The 17120-nt window shown below is 56.1% G+C and overlaps 1 protein-coding gene across 1 annotated transcript in view; it reads left to right on the forward strand.

Annotated features, from left to right (window-relative positions):
- The window catches only part of Cmip (c-Maf inducing protein), a 56987-nt gene that overhangs the window by 5020 nt on the left and 34847 nt on the right, over positions 1–17120 (forward strand). The window contains exon 2 of the mRNA XM_013012949.1: positions 1085–1135. Within this exon, the coding sequence (XP_012868403.1) occupies positions 1085–1135 (51 nt within the window). The remainder of the gene's footprint in view (positions 1–1084; positions 1136–17120) is intronic.

Below are 17120 nucleotides of genomic sequence, written 5' to 3' on the forward strand. Positions count from 1 at the left end.
AGTGTGGCTGTTTCTAGAGCCACTGTCAATACCTGCAGGCGAGGGAAGGCTACCAGACCAAAGGGCCCTTTTCAAGTTGTATTCTTTTTTGTAAAATGTTGTTGAATGGCTGAATGAGTATAACGATGGACCACTTATCCACCCACCCACCCACCCCTACAGCCACCCGCCTATTCATGCATTTTCACCCATTTACCCACTGTGCGTCCATGTGTCTATACATCCGTCTGCCCACTCACATACCCATCCATTGGATCATCCATCTGCCTGTGCGTGCATACATCCAGCCACCTCCCACGCATCTGTCCATACACACCCACCCACCCATCCGTCTACCCACCCATGCAGGCATGCAACATCCATCCATGTACCTGCTCATCCATGCGCCTGTTCATGCTTCCTGGCCCAGTGCATGTGCATGCTTCCAACCATTCATTTATTCAGTTCATCAGCCTTCAGCAAGCATTCCTCTGGGTTTCAAGGGCACTGTGGTACATGTATCAAACATATTTTCTGACCTTGTGGAGCCGCAGCCAATAGAGAAGAGCCAGGCAGGCAGCTGCAGGACAGTGTGAGTCGAGGAGGGAGTCTGGAGAAGTCACTCTGGAGAAGTGGCATTTCAGGTGGGACCTGAGGGGCGCATGGGAGTTAAATCAGGCCCCGTGGGGAAGGCGCGAAGGTAGAGCATTCCTGGCTCGGGCTGTGTGAAAGGCAGCGCAGACAGAGCAGGCTGGGATTGCTGTGGTAACAAGTAGCCCCAATCCCGCCTGGCTGGAAGCTGCAGAGGGCTCTTCCTCAGCTGCGTTCTGTCTGCTGTGGGTCTGCTCTAGCGCTGCTGGTGCTCACGTTGCCCGGAGCATTTCTGCCACTGGGGCAGGGGCAGGGGGAGGGAGGCTGTGTCTTTTTGTGTTTTTCTTTACAGCTCCACTCCCTCATGTTGCAGTTTGGTATACAGCTGGTTAATAGATCGCACTCGAGACATATTAGGGTCTGATGGCAGAGCCCAGGGCAGGCAGGGGAGGGCATGCGTTTGGGCTTGGGATGAGCCAGGCTGGTGACCAGACTCCTCCTGTTCTTGTTACAGGCCGCCAACAGCTACCTGCGAGACCAGTGGTTCCATTCTCTGCAGTGGAAGGTAAGTCGGGGCCTAGCGGATGGTGGCTTCGAGCCAGCTTGTTACTCAGAGGCTCTGCCTTCCTGACAGTCCAGGTGGGGGCTTTGCTCTGTGGCACCATCCTTGAAGGCCAAGGAGCTGGACTTTGGCGCTTGAGGAATTGCGTGGAAAGTGACTTTCACAGGGCTAAGCTTGTGTGAGGCTAAGTACGAGCCGTGCTCCTGTGCCCACTTTCCTTCTATGCCTGGCTCTCTGGTCTCACTCTGTGGGGCATGCCCGCAGTCCTCCAGGCCTGTGCTGGTCCCTTCCAAGGCCAGCTCCCCTGAGGACAATGCTTCTCTCCTCCTCCCCCCCTAACTCTGTCCTTCCCAGTAGCCTTGGCAGTGGAGCTGGTGGTGGGGCGGAGCAGCACCCACAGGAAGCTGTTCCTCGCCCTGCCTCTTTGCCTTCTGATCTTGTCTGTAGAACCAGCTGAGATAGGTTGGCTGGAGCGACAGGTGGTGTCACCAATTGTCCTCGTTGTAGGGAGCTGGCCAGCCTTGGAGCTGGGGTCCCCTGCTCCCTCGGGGGCTCCCCACAGATGGAGGGGAGAGAGACCCAGATCATCACACTCTTGTCTTAGGCACTTTTCTCCTCCTTGTCAGCCCGGGTCCTTTTGTTTTATGCCTGTGGTGCCAGGCCCTAGAAGCTTTATACAAGGTACCAAATGGAACCTGCATTTATTGAGCTCCTGCTGTGTGTGGAGCTGGCCAAGGCTCAGTGAAGCAGCTACAGATTGGTGAAGTCTGTCACTGCCACCGCTCCTGCAGTGTGGATGGGGGGGTCGAGGCCCAGTCTGCAGGCCAAGATGGAGCCAATGCTTGTGAATCTGAAATATCCTGGGGTCAGGGGGCCCAGGTGGCAGCTGAAAGAGTGAGGTGGCAGCCACTGAAAAGCCACCAAGAATTCGGCTTTCTGTGTGGAGAATGTGCCTGGCGCTGGCTCTCTGTGATCAGGGGCCGGTGTGTCCCTGGCCTCCTAGAAATGCAGTGGAAGAGGGAGGCTCTCTGGGGGGTGGCAGTCACACACCGATCGTCAGGACGGCATGTGGCCATTTCCACCATCGGGGACCGCGGCTGCCTCGTCTGCACTGCCTGTGTCCTCCATGCTCACCATGGAGGACCCACAGGCCACCTCCAGTGGCAGCCTGCCTTGTTCCTTGGCTCAGGATGGGGAGGAAAGTACTTGGACACCCGTAGCCCCCCCTGAGGTGGGGAAAAGCACCATGGCCATCCAAGAGGTGCCCGATGCACGTGGACTGGGCTGCCTGCAGGCGGTGGTTTTGCACTGGGTGCTGCCTCCTCTCCTCCCTGGTCAGCCTGTCCCTTGGCAGCCATTTGCAGGCATTCCATGATGCTGCTTGAGAGAGCTGTCGGTGGGACATGACGATGACCAAGGTGGCCCAGGAAATGGGCACAAGGAGCCCATCTGGAAGATGGGATAGGAGTTCACCTGGGAACCTCATGCCAAGGATGCAAACAAGGCCAGAACAGGGCCCCTGGGCTCCAGCAGTTCTCCAGCATACCTGGAAGTCTGGACTCAATTGTGGTTGCATTTGGGTCTTTTGCGGGGGAGGAGGGAGGAGTGGCCTGTCCTAGGGCTTGAACTCTGGGTCTGGGTGCTGTCCCTGAGCCTCTTCTGTTCAAGGCAGGAACTCTACCATGTGAGCACCGCTTCTGACTTTTTTGAGTAGTTTATTGGAGATAAGAGTCTACAGAGTCCTCACATTATGATCCTCCTCACATCTGAGCCTCCTGAGTAGCTAGGATTACAGGTGTAATCCTGGGAGCCACCTGTGCCCAGCTTGGGTCTTTTGTTTTTTTAAGCATCCAGAAAGTCAAGGCTTTCAGAGAGCTGGCACCTGCCTGGCACTGTGGCAGTGGTAACCTCTGTTCTCCCTACACAAGCGTGGGCGTGTCTCCACCGCGCCTGAGACACAGGGGCCGTTCCCCTTTCCCAGTTGCCCCAGTGATTTAGGTGTGTCGCCACCAGGTGGCAGTGGCATCTCAGTGGTAGCAGCTTAGCTGAATTCCTGTGGCTCTTGGTTACCTGGATTTGGTGAGGGGGGGGGGGGGGGGCAGAGAAGCATTTGGTGTTTTAGAGTTGTTTGGGCTAACAAAAATGAGCTGGGAGACCTGGATGTGAATGCTGGTTCTGAAGCTTATTGCCCTGGTACACCTGTTTCTCTTAACTGGGTGAGTGAGTGCCTACAGTGCCTGGTGGCTACTTTCTGGTCCATTGTCATGCAGCAAATGAAGGGATCAAGGCTCAGAGAGGTCAGTTGATTTTCTCAGTTACACAGCAACCGGCCTGTCCTGCCGTCTTGATCAGTGCCTTTCTCTGAGCTCAGAGCTCATCAGCCCTCTCAGAACATGACCTTCTACTGTAGCCTTTTCGCCCTCCATATTTTCCTTTTTTTTTTTAATCTTTTCTCTTTAATCACTAGCATATACAAATTGAGGGCAGTTAGAAATTGCCCCGTTTCAGCATGAGGTTTTAAAGTTTCTAGATGTTTTTGAACATTGATGCCATGGCTGCAGCACACGCATGTGCAGAACATGTTCATCTATTCAGAAAGCGTGTGCTCCTCAGAGCTAGGGCCCTGCTTCGCTGTTCTGGGCTTGCACTGGCATCTGGGGGCCCTCTTCCGGGACAGGGCTGACAAACCTTAGTTATTACAGCAATGGGAGTTTTCGAAACCCAGCCCTGTCCCAGTCCTGTCAGCTCTTTCTCTGCAGTGTTCCATTTCCAGAGCAGGCAGAGGACTGAAGAGCCTGCCGGGGACAGCAGTGAAGGGCTGCCCAGGGCTTGGGCTGTGGCGACCTCTGGGGATGAGGGGCAGCATGTGAACATGGTGTCCCTGAGCGCCACACACGTCTCTGTGGGCTTAGCTCAGGATCTCGTGCGCTCTGCTGTCGGGGCCTCCTGCCCTCAGTGCTGAGCACTGATTTGTGTGGGAAACTGTCTCCCCAGATAAGCTCTGTTCATTTGCAAGTGAGGAGGCCGGTGGGCAGAGTGGCCACTTTGAGGTTCTCCTCCTTTCCCCAGGCAACTCAGCTTTGTCCTGCCCTCCGCAAGTCCTGGAGGCCTGGGCCCACAGGAGTTGGGAGTCTTTCCATCCTGGAAAAGGGATGGGCTAGCCTGGGCTGGCCAGCGGAGCGGGCAATCTGGGCCCTCCCAGCCCCCTCCAGAGCAGAGCTCCTGTCCCACAGGCTCCCTGGGAGGGTGGCTCTGGGGGTTTGGGTGCTGGGCTCCCGAGGCCAGCCCCGGGGAGGGTGGAAATGTACAGTTGTACATGAGGCCTCCCTTTGATCTCCTGCCCAGGCCCTTGGAGGCCTGGTCCTGGGGAGACAAGTAGCTACGGTCGGGGGGGACAGCCACAGTTGTAAGCTCAGGACCAGCCTGTGTTCCAGGCTGCGAGGGCATTGCCCTCGCTTGGTGTGGGATTTGGAGGATGCCCTGTGGGCGCAGGCACGGGGCGCAGACCTGCCTGTGAGCATGCCGCCGGGGGAGCGCCACCCGCGCCTGGACCGGGCTCTGAGGGAGCCACCTGTGAGGAGACGCCAGGCGGCCACCGGGACCAGGGCCAGCGGCACCTGCGCTGCTCTGCCCAGCGGGGACCCGAGCTGCCTCCAGCCTCTTGCTCCCTGGCAGGCTTCCCCAGGCCGCCACACGGAAGTCTTGGAATCCAGGATGATTTTATCCCCAAGGAGCTGACTCACCAAGAACAGCCCCAGGCCGGGGTGGGGGGTGGGTAGGTGGGTGCTGTGCTAGAGCTGGGGGACAGACTGTGGGTGAGACCGGAGCCACCAGCCCGGGAGCACACTTGGCCGGAGGGAAGTCCCAGGGTCCTTCTGCATGGTCTGTGGCTGGGCCACCTGCTGCTCCCCAAGCAGGCATGGCCAGCCCCTTGGGCGGTCACTCAGCCAGACCTCTGTGCCCTAGAGGAGGTGGGAAAGAAAAAAGAAAGTAGGGGTGGAGAGCGCCTGAGGGAGAGCACCGTATGGAGCGTCTCTGGATTCATGGGCTTCCCTCGTGCCCGCAGCTTGTCACGTCTGCTCCCTCCAGCCTCGTGACAGTTCCTTGTGGCCTTTGTCACTCCCCGGTCTCACAGATGAGGGAACCGAGAGTCTGGTGAGGCCAGGCAGCTTCTTGAGCTGTCGAGCTTCAAATCTCTGAGCTGTTGCTACATGTCAGGGCCCAGCCACTGGCTTCTTTGGCCCTTGCCAAAGGACAGCTACTGTTTGGGTCCCCTGCCCAGGAACCAGGCATGGTTCCTGCGTTCTCTTCCGCCCGTCTGGCTGTGCCTCCCGCATGGGGAGAGGGGAAGGGCCGAAGGTACTGCCAGCATGCCTGCCCAGGGAGCAGCCACACAATGGCCGCAAGCCCTTCACTGGTCCCCTGCAAGGCTGAGCTGGTCCTGGGCCCCAGCGGGGCCACTCCAGGGATCTTGTTGCTCTCGCCAGACACCGCTTCACCAGGCTCCAAACCCCTCCCTGACTAGGAAGGACATGTGCTCCAGAAGGTCCTTCCACACACCTGCCTGGTGTGTCCAGAGTCCTGGCGTTTTTTCCTCAGGAGGCCTTTCCAAATCTTTCAGGCATTGGGATTATGCAAAGTAACCCTTGCCTTGCCAGCCCCTTCCTCATTGTGAAGCATCACACCTTCCCTCCCCACAACAACAGCCCAACCACTTTCAGTCCCACCCGCTTCCACCCCAGCCCAGACGCACTGCATTGCTGGCTCTCTGGGCTTCCTCAGGCTGTCCAGGCTGTCCCATCGGATTTGATGGAGCTCCTGGACAGACTGTTTTGGTCCCCGTGGTAGGGTAACGGGGCCTCCAGTGAGAAGGAAGGGCAGCAGGAGAGCAGGACTTGGTCTTAGACTTCCTAGGGGCCCAACCACAGGCCCACCTCACCCTGGTCCAGGGGGAGGAATTCTGTCAGATTAATTTCTGGCCCTCAGTCAAAGAGGGTTTTGTGACCACTTAAGAATCAGTGGGCTAGGTGTCGGTGGCTCACACCTATAATCCTAGCTACTCAGAAGACTGAGATCTGAGGATTGCGGTTCAAAGCCAGCCCAGGCAGGAACATCTGTGAAACTCTGATTTCCAATTAACCACCAGAAACCTGGAAGTGGCACTGTGGCTCAAGTGGTAGAGCACTCACCTTGACCTGAAGAGCTGAGGGACAGCGCCCAGGCCCAGAGTTCAAGCCACACGACAGACAAAAAAAAAAAAAAAGAATCCAAGGGAGTGAGCAGAGCTCTGGAAGGAGGGGCTGTCTCCAGCTCCAGCTCTGCACGAAGGGGTTCCAGGGGTCTCAGTGGAGCTAGGCGGGCTGAGATGGGGAGAGGAGAGACCCTCACCGGTCCAAGTATAACCGGAGGCTTTGTCCACAGGAGTGCTCAACCCAAGGACAGAGGTCTCACGAGCCCAGGCTGCCAGTCCCCACGGGAGCACCAGTCTCCAGCATCCCCAGCCCAGGCCCCTCTCTGTGGGCCCCTGGGGACCCTCTAACCAAAAACAGGGTGCTCTGGGATTGAAACTAACAAGTGGCAGAGGGCTGGACAGCCTTGGGGAGGAGAGTCTTGCCCTCATAGGTATTTGCAATAGAGGAAAAACAATTTATTCACCTGTGGTGTCAGGAGCTATGCTGAGGTTGTCATACTGGGGTATCTGTTGATTTCCCACGCCTGGTGAGGCTGGTATTGAAGGAAGAGATGAGTGAGCAGAGTGGCTGATTGGAGGCCACACTGCTGGAGTCCAGTCATACTGGGATTGTGTCCCAGGCTAGAGGACCTCCAACTCTGTCTTGTGCCTGGCAGGATGCTTGAGGTACTTCTAGCTTCTTCCACCAGGAGCTGGCAGGGTTGTGGGCCTGGTGAGACCAGGGCTAGGGCACAAGGTCCACTAGAGTGCTGTTCAGAACAGAGGTGTACAGATCAAAAGAACACAACCCAGCCAGGCACTGGTGGCTTGCATCTGTAGTCCTTCCTGCTCGGGAGACTGAGATCTGAGTATCATGGTTCAAAGGCAATCTTGGCAAAAAGTCCGTGAGACCCTTAGCTCCAATTAACTACCAGAAAACTGGAACTCTCAATCACTGGGTGAAAATTACGCTTATCAGCCTTACCCGTGCTATTATGTACCCTAACACTTTATTACTCACTGGCTGCTGGGCAGTTCTATGTTGTGTCATTTTGTTTTGGATGGGTTTGTCCAGTGAGTTGCTGAACATCTGGATCACACACACACATTCCTGCTGTGTGTCCTGGTATCAAACTGTCAGCCATGAGGCAAACTACCAAGCCCTTCAGCTGACATGTTCTCCTGAGTGGCTGTACAAGTTATAGTTCCAATACATCTTAGCACTATGAGAGCCCCAAGGTTGGGGCTGTTGAAAATTGCGTATACCTAAAAAACAAAGAGAGAGGACTAAATAAAAATTAAATTCCCAGCCAGACACTGAAGGCTCAAACCTGTAATCCTAGCTACTCAGGCTGAGATCTGATGATCATAGTTCAAAGCCAGCATAGGCAGAAAAGTCTATGAGACTTCTATATCCAGTTAAGCACCAAAAAGCTGAAAGTACAAGTATGGCTCAAGTAGTAGAGCAGCACCAGCCTTGAGTAAAAAAGCTACGTGAGAGAAAGCATGAGGCCCTGAGTTCAAGTCCCTGTGCTTTACATCAAAATATAAAATAAAATCCCCACTTTCCCATTAACCTGTCTTCCATTTTAAACATTCAAGCTGTAATTTATGACAAAATTGGGTATGTAGAGTAACCACCACCCAGATTTCCATCACCCTAGAATATTTTCTTGTGTTCCATCCTACTCAGCTAGATCTGGGCAGTATAGATTTGATTGCACCATTCAATGGCGCTTAATTTTTTAAACTTACAGATGGCTTATTTCTATAATTTTCCATTTACTAGTTCATACTATGGTATTAGGGTATGCATCTGAGCTGTTTCCAGAAAGCTCCTTGGCTGCCAGCTCATGGGCTCTGTCTGGGAAGGTGGATCAATCCTGAGTCTGACCTACCTAATCGATGTATTGATTCTGTGATGGGTTCGTTACTGGCATGTGGTGGGAACCCTAGGAGGTAGGGCCCTGCTCGAGTGGCAGGTCAGGGAGGCCTGAGAGATGGAGCATGCCCCTGGCCCCTCCTTAGCTCCTCCCTGCTTTCCGGCCACCTCGAGGTGAGCAGCTCTGCTGAGCTTCCTGCCAGGAAGCTCCGTCTCACCACAGCCCAGGAAACAGTGGCACCAGCCAGCTGTGGGCCAATTCAGGAATGAAAATGCTAATGCACACACGGTTGACTCTGGTAAATAAAACAGTGGCCAGCCTGGCTGTGTGCGAGGTGGGGGTCCTCGGTTCTGTTCAGGCAAGGGTCAGCCTAGCTGGATCTCGGCTCTAGCAAAGCACTGTGCTCTGCGAGGAGGGGCTCTGTGTCTGCCGACGGCACCTTGCTCTCACCCCTAGGTACTCTTGTAACCGTCCCCACTCTAGGACAGGCACCAAGACCGGTAGAATGACCTGGCTCAGGCGGCAAGGCTGGAAAGGAAGAAGCTGGGGCTGTACCATGACCTGGGCCCCCAAGCCTCGCCTTGAACTCTCCTGTCGCTGGCCAGGGCTTCCTCCGTCCACCTGGAGTGTCTGCCTTTGACTGCAGGGTCTTAGAACACCCCTTTCCCTCTTCTGTGGGACCGCTCTCCCAGGCCTCAGAAACAGCAATCCCAGCAGCTAGGAGAGAAGTGACATTTGCGGTTGTTTTTCCCAGGCAGGGAGGGAAGGGGAGCAGAGCTCCGGGTGTCACATGTTCCATGCTCTGATGGGGCTGATGACTCGCTGAGCCATGCAAGAGGCTTCTCACCTGAAAGCTCTGTGGGCGAACTTGCTTTCTGCCCTTTAAGACAGAGACCCCTCCCTCCCCCTTCTGTCATACTGGGGCTTGACCTCAGAGCCCAGGCACCGTCCCCTCGCTTTGTCAATTAAGGATGGCGCTCTAGCACTTGAGCCATAGCTCTGCTTCAGTGTTTTGTTGGGAGGTGGGTATCTCAGCCTCATTGTACAGGCGATATGAATGTCATGGACTTTTCTACCTGTGCTGGCTTCAAACCACACTCTCAGACTCCTAAGTAAGCTAGGATTACAGGTGTGAGCCACTGGCACCCAGCTTTGAACTTTTTCAGTGTGCAGATGAGAAACATCTACATAACCAGAAGGTAGGTAGTAGCTCTGTGGGCCGGACCTCGTGAGGAGACTGACGGGGTAGCAGGGTCCCCAGCACCGCTGCGTTTCCCAGGAGGTTCAGTCTGGGAGGAAACAATGGCCTGCTGTTTTGCTGTTTTGTTCCAAGGCTGCCGGCCTCTCCATCCCCACCCCTTGCCTGTTGGCTTGGAGACAAGGCCAAACACACACTAAAAAGAGCAGCGCCTATCCCCACAGAGGAATTAGACATTTGTCTCAGCCGGAGGTGATCAGAGAGCCCAGCGGGGTGGCAGCTCAGCTCTTAGGAAGGAAGGATTTGGGGAGGGGCTAATTGGCCCGAAGTGAGGTGCCCGGATCACCAGGCCTTGGTGGCCATTGTTTGCATCCTGCTCTCCGGAAGGCCCCTGTGCCACCCAGGACCACCAGGCAGCTTTGCACAAAGCCTGAGAAAGACCTGCTTTGGGAAACACGATGCCCCTCGGATGGACCTGCTTTCTGTTGGCAGCATTCTGCCAGGGTGCTGGGTCGCCAGTAGGGTAGAAGAAAAGGAGTGGGAGCTTGCCACACGTTTGGATAAAACCCTGCAGAAGACCAGGCTGAATCTGCCCGCCAGGCTAGAACAGATGTGCAGAAACACGGGAACCTACAGCACCCACGAGCTTCAGGGCCTCTGGACACTGGCCGAGAGCACGCTAGGCTCCTCTGGGCCCCGTTGACGGCCGGCCACTGATGCGTGAGGTCCTTGTCACAGCCTTGAACTCTCCATCGAAGAGGGTCATCCTCTCCGCTCAGACTGGGATTTCGCCCCAGTAACTCAGTGGGATTCACAAGGCCCCAGGCCCCACAAGCGCTGCCACAGCCTGAAGGGGGTGTGGGAGGGGGTCCAGTGCATGTTTACCGAGTTGACTACTGGTTTTCACCGTCTGTGTCACCTCACCCGTGCTGCACAGTGTCCCCTGGGAGGTGGGTAGCCCTGACCCTCAGAATAAATAATTTACTCATACATCTGAACCAGAATCCACACCCAGGGCCCGATGCCTTCTGTGCTGGCGGACCCTGCTGCGTGGTCCCTGCCAGCCTGCGGCAGTGCATGAGTGACTGAGCATGTCATCACTTCTGGTCGCCTCCAGGTGTTCTTACCAGGAGCTGTCTGGAACTCAGGCTCCCAGAATGCAGCTGGGTTCTCCGTGTGACTGTCTGAGGGTTCCCCCAGGAAGGATCAGCCCTTTGCTGCCGTGCCCAGGACCCCTCCTGGGAAGGAGCGGTGGGTCTCACCTTTGAAGCCCATCTGAAAGCAGCCAGGGATGGTTGCTGGATTCTGGGAGCTGGAATTGGATTATGGAACTGGATCCTCTTTCTAGGGCATCCATACATCAGGGCCCTTTGTGGTGGGTGACTCAAGGAGCAGAGGCTTCCAAACCAAGCCGCAAACACACCAGATGTCCTTTGAAGTGTGTGCCCTATTTAAAGTCACTAGTTCAGTACACTGTGAGGCCCCTGCTGAGGGGCCCTGCCCTGAGGCTTCGTGGAGGAAATCCTCGTCCAGGGTCGGGAGGTTTCCCAGTGTCGCCCTGGCTTCCAGGCCTCACCTGAGACCTCCGAGCACAGTCCTCCCACTGATGTGTTAGTAATTAATGAAACACCCCCTGCAGTCTTATGGAAGACCTGGTAGTAATTGGCTTAAAGACCACTTTGACCCAGGGCTGGCCCCGGCCAGGAGGAGTGGGTCACCTGACCGGAAGCTGGCGGTGGCGCCAGGAGGACTGTACCCCGGCTGAGGTTTGGGTGAAAGGACTTTGAGGGTCTTCATTTCCATATTTCTAAGAGCATCTTGTCTGAGCCTGTGCGTGTGAGGTAGCTTACAAAGCACTGACGGGAAACTGCCCGAAGCTGGTTTGGCCAACGTCCCAGCTGGTGTGCAAAGAGAAAGCCAGATGCCAGCCGTGTGAGCAGCATGAGGCCATCTCTGGACACAGCACAGGGACCCCAAAGCTGACCCCGCTGTGTTGCACCCGATTCCATCCGACTAGAGAAAGAAAAATCAACAGGCTCTCCAGTGACTTTCAGCCCCCTCTCTCACTGACTTAGATCTTGGGCCCTGAGCAGTTCGAGATCTGAGGACAGGACTTTGTCACCACTCCAGTCCTAACTTCTGAAACCCCTAAGGGCGGGGGTGGGTCTTTATTGCTCTTATTTGATTAAATGTATGGTTATGGGTGCGGCTTCCTGAAGTAATTGAAGACTTATGGGTGAAGCTGAGCAAGCACACCTTCTCCTACCAGGGCCAGCTACCTCTGCAAAGACAGCTGGCCTGGGGCCTGGGGCTGTGTGGGTGCCTAGCTGTGTGCCTGTGGCTCTGTATTTCCCGGTGGATTGTGGTCGTGAGATGGGGTCCTCAGAGCTATCCGCATGCTCCTTCACTTTCTTTTTAACTGCAAGCTGTTATAGCCACCATAATTAAGGCATTCCTGTATTGCCAACATTCAGAACTTTCTAGGTACCTTATTTTTTGAGCGTGGCTACTGAACTCAGCTATCATGTATCAACCTGAAATATTAGCTTTAACCCTGTCAGCAGCTCCAGGAGGCAGAGCCCCTGTTAAGCCCATTGTACAGCTAGAAAACTGAGGTTCTGAGGGGTGGTGGAATTTGCCTTGAGGCTACACAGCTTGTAAGTAGCTGGAGGGAAATCCAAGTTCAATTCTGAGGGTAAACCTAAGGCCTTCCCCGAGGCTCCCAGGTTGCTAGGAGTACCCCAGGGCTGCAGGCAGCATACCACACGAGCTGACCCCCACCCCATCCTGCTGGTCTCCTGAGCCCCAGGACAGTCCAGCCATCGCACCTTGTAGCTCTGTGGGCTCTGGGCCTTTTTCATTCTTAGTTCATTTGGGGAGCTGTAGTAAAAAAAAAAAAAAAATGGCAGCTGGAGCTTATAAACAAAAGCAGAACGTACCTTACAGGTCTGGACTCCGGGAAGTCAGAGACTGCATGGTTCAGTGTGGTGGTCTTCTCACGGGTGACCGGGCAAGGCACCCTCGTCCATTGGCACAAGACACTAGGTCTGGACCACCTCGATGCCCTCCCACCAACCTCTTCATCCTGGGACACCATTCCACCCCCCACCCCGTGGAGACCCTCCGCTCAGCAAGCTGTCCTGCCCTGGTCAGCCTCCCGCCGGGCCCGCTGAGGGCCTTTCCCCAGGCCTCTCCAGAACGCACAGACTTTAGGGGATGGTCTCATGCACTGCACCCCTGCCTTCAGGGCCCCAAGCAACATGGCTTACCATGTTAACTTTAGCCTTCATTTTTTGGGGTGGGGGTCAGTACTGGGGATTGAACTCGGGGCCTCTCCCATTCTAGGCGCGTGTTCTTGAGCCATGCCTTTCCCCACCTCCTCCATCATGCTACCTTTGCCTAGGCTAGTCTTGAGCTCAGAATCCTCCTGAGTAGTTAGGATTACAGACGTACGTTGCCATGCCCACTAGCCCTGTGTAAGTGAGCTGCTGGTTAAGTACATTCACACTGTTGCATGCCCGTTGCCACCACCCATACCCAGATGTTCCTCATCGCCCCAAACTGGAGCTCTGTCCTTCTCCCCACTCATCACAACCCCTACTCAACCGTGTAAGACCTTAAGGACTTACATGAGGGAAGTCAAGCAGGATTCGTCCCTTTGTGATAGACTTGACAGAACGTCTTCAAGGTTCACCCATGTGGTAGCGTGTGTCTGTGTTTCCTTTTCCAGGCTGTGAAATACTCCATCGGGTAGGTACACTATGCATTGTAGTTCCTTCCCTCCATTATTTGGTGGGCTGCAGTTGTTTGTCCTTCTAGGCGTCTGTGAACATGGGCGTGCCAGTACACCTATAAATAACAGCTGTGCCCAAAAAGGTGCCCATGCCTGGTGCTACCACCCACAGTGCCAGGCTGATGGGTCCAGGTGGGGTTCTGGGGTAGTCGGGGCTTTGTTAAGTCCTGAGGCAGGTCTAACGTGTAGCCAGGCCCTGGCTCAGTGGCTTGAGGTGCTGTTAGCACGGGCTGGCGCAGGGGAGCCCGGGGTTCCCGGCCAGATGGAAAGTAGCTGCTGGTGTTGGTTGGTGTGTTGGGAAAGCACTCAGTGGAACCCCTTTTCCACTCTTCTTTGCCAAGGACCTGTATCATCCCCAGCTGCTTCCCCACCTGAATTCTCCTGCAAGTTCTTCCCGCAGCCTCCTGGGTCCCCAGGTGGCTTTGCTGAGGTCACTGATGATGCAGGTGCCCAGCTAGGCAGCCATCATGGCCTTCCCGAGGCAGGGCAGGGGCCAGGGACAGGCGTTCGGGTGAACGCTGGCACTGCTCCCCGTCAAGGGACAGAACATCAGGCTGCCCCAGGCCGCAGAGGGAGGGCAGGCTGAGAGCAGAAAGCTGCCACCTGTGGTCCCAGAGGCCCGCTGCCTCCTTGGTGAAGTAGGGGCCGGATGGGGCCGTGGGGACGGCAGCAGCCCAGCTCAGCGTGGAACAGCCCAGCTCGGCGTGGAACAGCCCAGCTCGGCGTGGAGCAGCCCAGCCCAGCCTTGTCAGTATTTTCTGCATGGGCTTTCTTTCCCGTGGTGACCACCACCAAGTGCCATAAATGAGGGGCTTTGAAAAGGAAGGCTGTGTGCTCTATAGTTTTAGGGTCCCAAGTGCCAAGTGAAAGGAGGGCAGGGCCTCTGGAACCCCTGGGAGTTCTTGCCCCACACAGTCCCACTTTTTTTCTTTTTTTTTGCCGGTCGTGGGGTCTGAACTCTGGGCCTGGGTGCTGCCCCTCAGCGCTTCAGCTCCAAGCTACCACTCTACTACTTGAGCCACAACACCACTTCCGGCTTTTTCTGCTTATGTGGTGCTGAGGAATCAAACCTAGGGCCTCAGGCATGCAAGGCAAAGTGCTCTACCACTGAGCCACTTTCCTGGCCCCCACAGTCCCACATTTGAGGGCTGCCTTCCTTGGCCCGTGCCCCTGTCTCCAACTTCATATGGCATTCGCTCCCGTGCACGCATGCTCCCATGGGCACCTCTAGTCATCGGCCATACAGCCCACCCTACTCCAGAGTGACCGCAGCCCCATCTGCACAGACCTCCAGACAAGGTTGTGTCATGTTCCAGTGGTTCAGACTGGGACATCTCCTTGGGAGGAGGCACAATTCGATCCACATCACCTGCTGTGTAAGCCTGGGCAGGGTACTTGTCCCTCCTTGTCACCAACTCCCTGTGGCAGGGGACAACACAAGGTGCCCACCGGTGGGAGTGTAACAGCGGGCCTGTGAATTAGAGCCCTCTGCTGAGGCTCAGCTGCATCCATTGTCCATGTACCTGAATCTGGGCCCAGCCAGCTCTGTGATTGGAATCTGGGTCCCGCACAGACCCTGGGGCATTCCCTGACAGTGGATTAGAGAATCCAATGCCAGATGCCTTAGCACGAGCACTTAATTCACATTTGTGGACCCTTCTGGTGGTTTCTCTCTTGTCTGCCTTCTTAAACTATGGGGAGCACCTTTTCCTGAACCCCGAGTGGCTCCAGGCACTACACAGAACATTGCAGTAGCAGCCAAGGCCTCTTCCCTGCCCCCAAAGAGCTCACCCGTAGCTCATGAGTAAAACAACACATAGGTGTTTAGTGTGCGTGAACAGCCTCGCTGTTGATTGCATGGGGCCTGGGGTGCTGCAGTCTCTGAACATGGAAGTGGGATGTGGTACCCAGACAGGAGCATGACACCAAGGTTGGGTCATCTCGGCATCCAGACTCATGGTTACCTAGGCAACCAGCTGATGCCCAGGACCAGTGAAGCAGGACACCCACCTGTGCCTGGTTGTTGCCTTAGCAACAGTAATGGCTGCAAGGAGTCTGCCTCCAGTGGGCACTGAGGAAGCTGAGTACTCAGGTTGCATTCCTCCTTCAAGCAAATCGCATCTCCTTGGAAGCTGGCTTTTTAGGCAGATAGGAGCTGGGTGCCCAGCCTCAGCCAGACTGCAAATGCCCTGGCCAGCCAGGGAGGGGAAGCTCAGCTTTCCCTGGGACAGGAGGCAGCAGTGTGAATGAAGGCGTGGAGGGCACAAGTCAGGCACCTGTGGTACAGAGCTAGGCCAGCCCCGATCTCGCTCACTAGCTGCCTGATGGCTTCTCGTCTATGCAAGAGGCTAGTTGTACACTCCTCCCCCCCTCCCCCAGCTGTTGTCAGGATCATGGAAGCTAACATTCATGAACTGCTTAGCTCAAGGCCTGGCCTCTGGAGAGTCCCCCCAGGAGGGAGATGGCTTGTGCTCCAGTGTCATTGTCTGTCTTGGCAGCCATTTTATGGCTCTGAGCAGCGTGGTTAGGGTGATCCTCGGCCCGCCCCTCCTGCAGGAGGTGCCCCCCACACCCACCTTGACCATCCATGAATGCGCTGGGGGTCGGACCAGCAGGCAGCCAACAGTGCGCAACAGTGCAGTGATGGCTGACCCCTGGCAGAAGGTGGCCTGGCATGGGGTCACGGAGGCTCCAGCGGGGCTCACGGACATGCAGGTGTCTGCAGGAAGCCGTGACTTGGACGCGCTAGTTCATGGAGGCCGCAGGGACTGCTGTTGTCTCTCAGCCCGAGGCAGGGAGAGAATCCCAGACAGATAGAAAAGATACTCAGAGTCTTAGAAGATGTACAGATCAGAAAGGCCTGTCTGTAACAGAAGCAAGCAGAACAAGCATTTATGACATTTTACAATGAGATCTGCGTATCCAGTTAAGGTGCTTATCTTCTTGGTATTTCAAAGCCCAGGGCTCGGGAATGCCCAAATCTCCCTGGGGCGGGGAGGAACAGAGTTCCTCTGCAGGTGTCAGCTGTGCCAAGGCTTGCCCAGGAACTGGCCAGAGCCCTCAGGGGGAGTTGGGGACTTGGGATAGGAGTCCGGAGAGACCCAGCGAGTCCGCGCAGTCCAGGGAGGTCAGCTCAGAGGTGAGGAGCTGGTCTTGAAGACCTTGAGACCCAAAGCTCAGAGCAACGTGTGAGAGAGGTACATAGCCTTTGTCAAATCTGAAGCCAAAATGGCATTCTCCGTGCCGAGAGGACTTGAAGGCAGCCCTGTGGAGGGCTGAGGCGATGGATGGAATCCCCGACCAGTGCCAGGGCGTCTAGAGCGCTGGCTTGGCAGCAGTGATGGATGGCAGCCATCGGGGAAGCCAGGGGGGCGGCAGCTTGCCGTTCTCCCCAGGGGAGTAAAGCACCCTGGGGGCCCCCCACACCAGGGAGGGAAGAGCCCGAGGTGGCGTCCCCAGGGGTTGTGCACACAGGCTGGCCTGAAGCTTGGGGGAGGGGCAGATGGGCTGAGCCTCGGCATGGTGGCAGAGGGGACACCAGGACTCCACGACAGCACTGCCCAGTAGAGCAATCGTGATAGAGAGAAATGCTGTCTGTCTGCCATGCAGTGCGGGAGCTACTGGCAGCTGCAGGGTGACAGTGTGACCAAAGCTCTGGATGGCCACTCGGATCCCATTCTGATTAAGTTCAGCCGGCAGCTCTGCTCCGGCTGCAAAGCCAGGCTGAATCCTTCTAGCTTGATCATCTCGGTGGGATTCTCCCCGCTCCCTTCCCCCTCCCTCCTCCTTTTCCCCTCCCCCGCAGCACCCCCCTCCGTGGTGGGGTGAGAGCATGCGTGCTGGCGTCTGTGTGCTTCAGAGCCACAGCCCCCTCCTCCAGAGGTGTGCTTCTAGTACATTTTGAGCCACACCTCTCCTGGCAGGGAGCCCATTTCTGGTGACAG

This window comes from Dipodomys ordii, unplaced genomic scaffold, assembly GCF_000151885.1.
Source record: "Dipodomys ordii isolate 6190 unplaced genomic scaffold, Dord_2.0 Scaffold18, whole genome shotgun sequence".
NCBI classification, from domain to species: Eukaryota; Metazoa; Chordata; class Mammalia; order Rodentia; family Heteromyidae; genus Dipodomys; species Dipodomys ordii.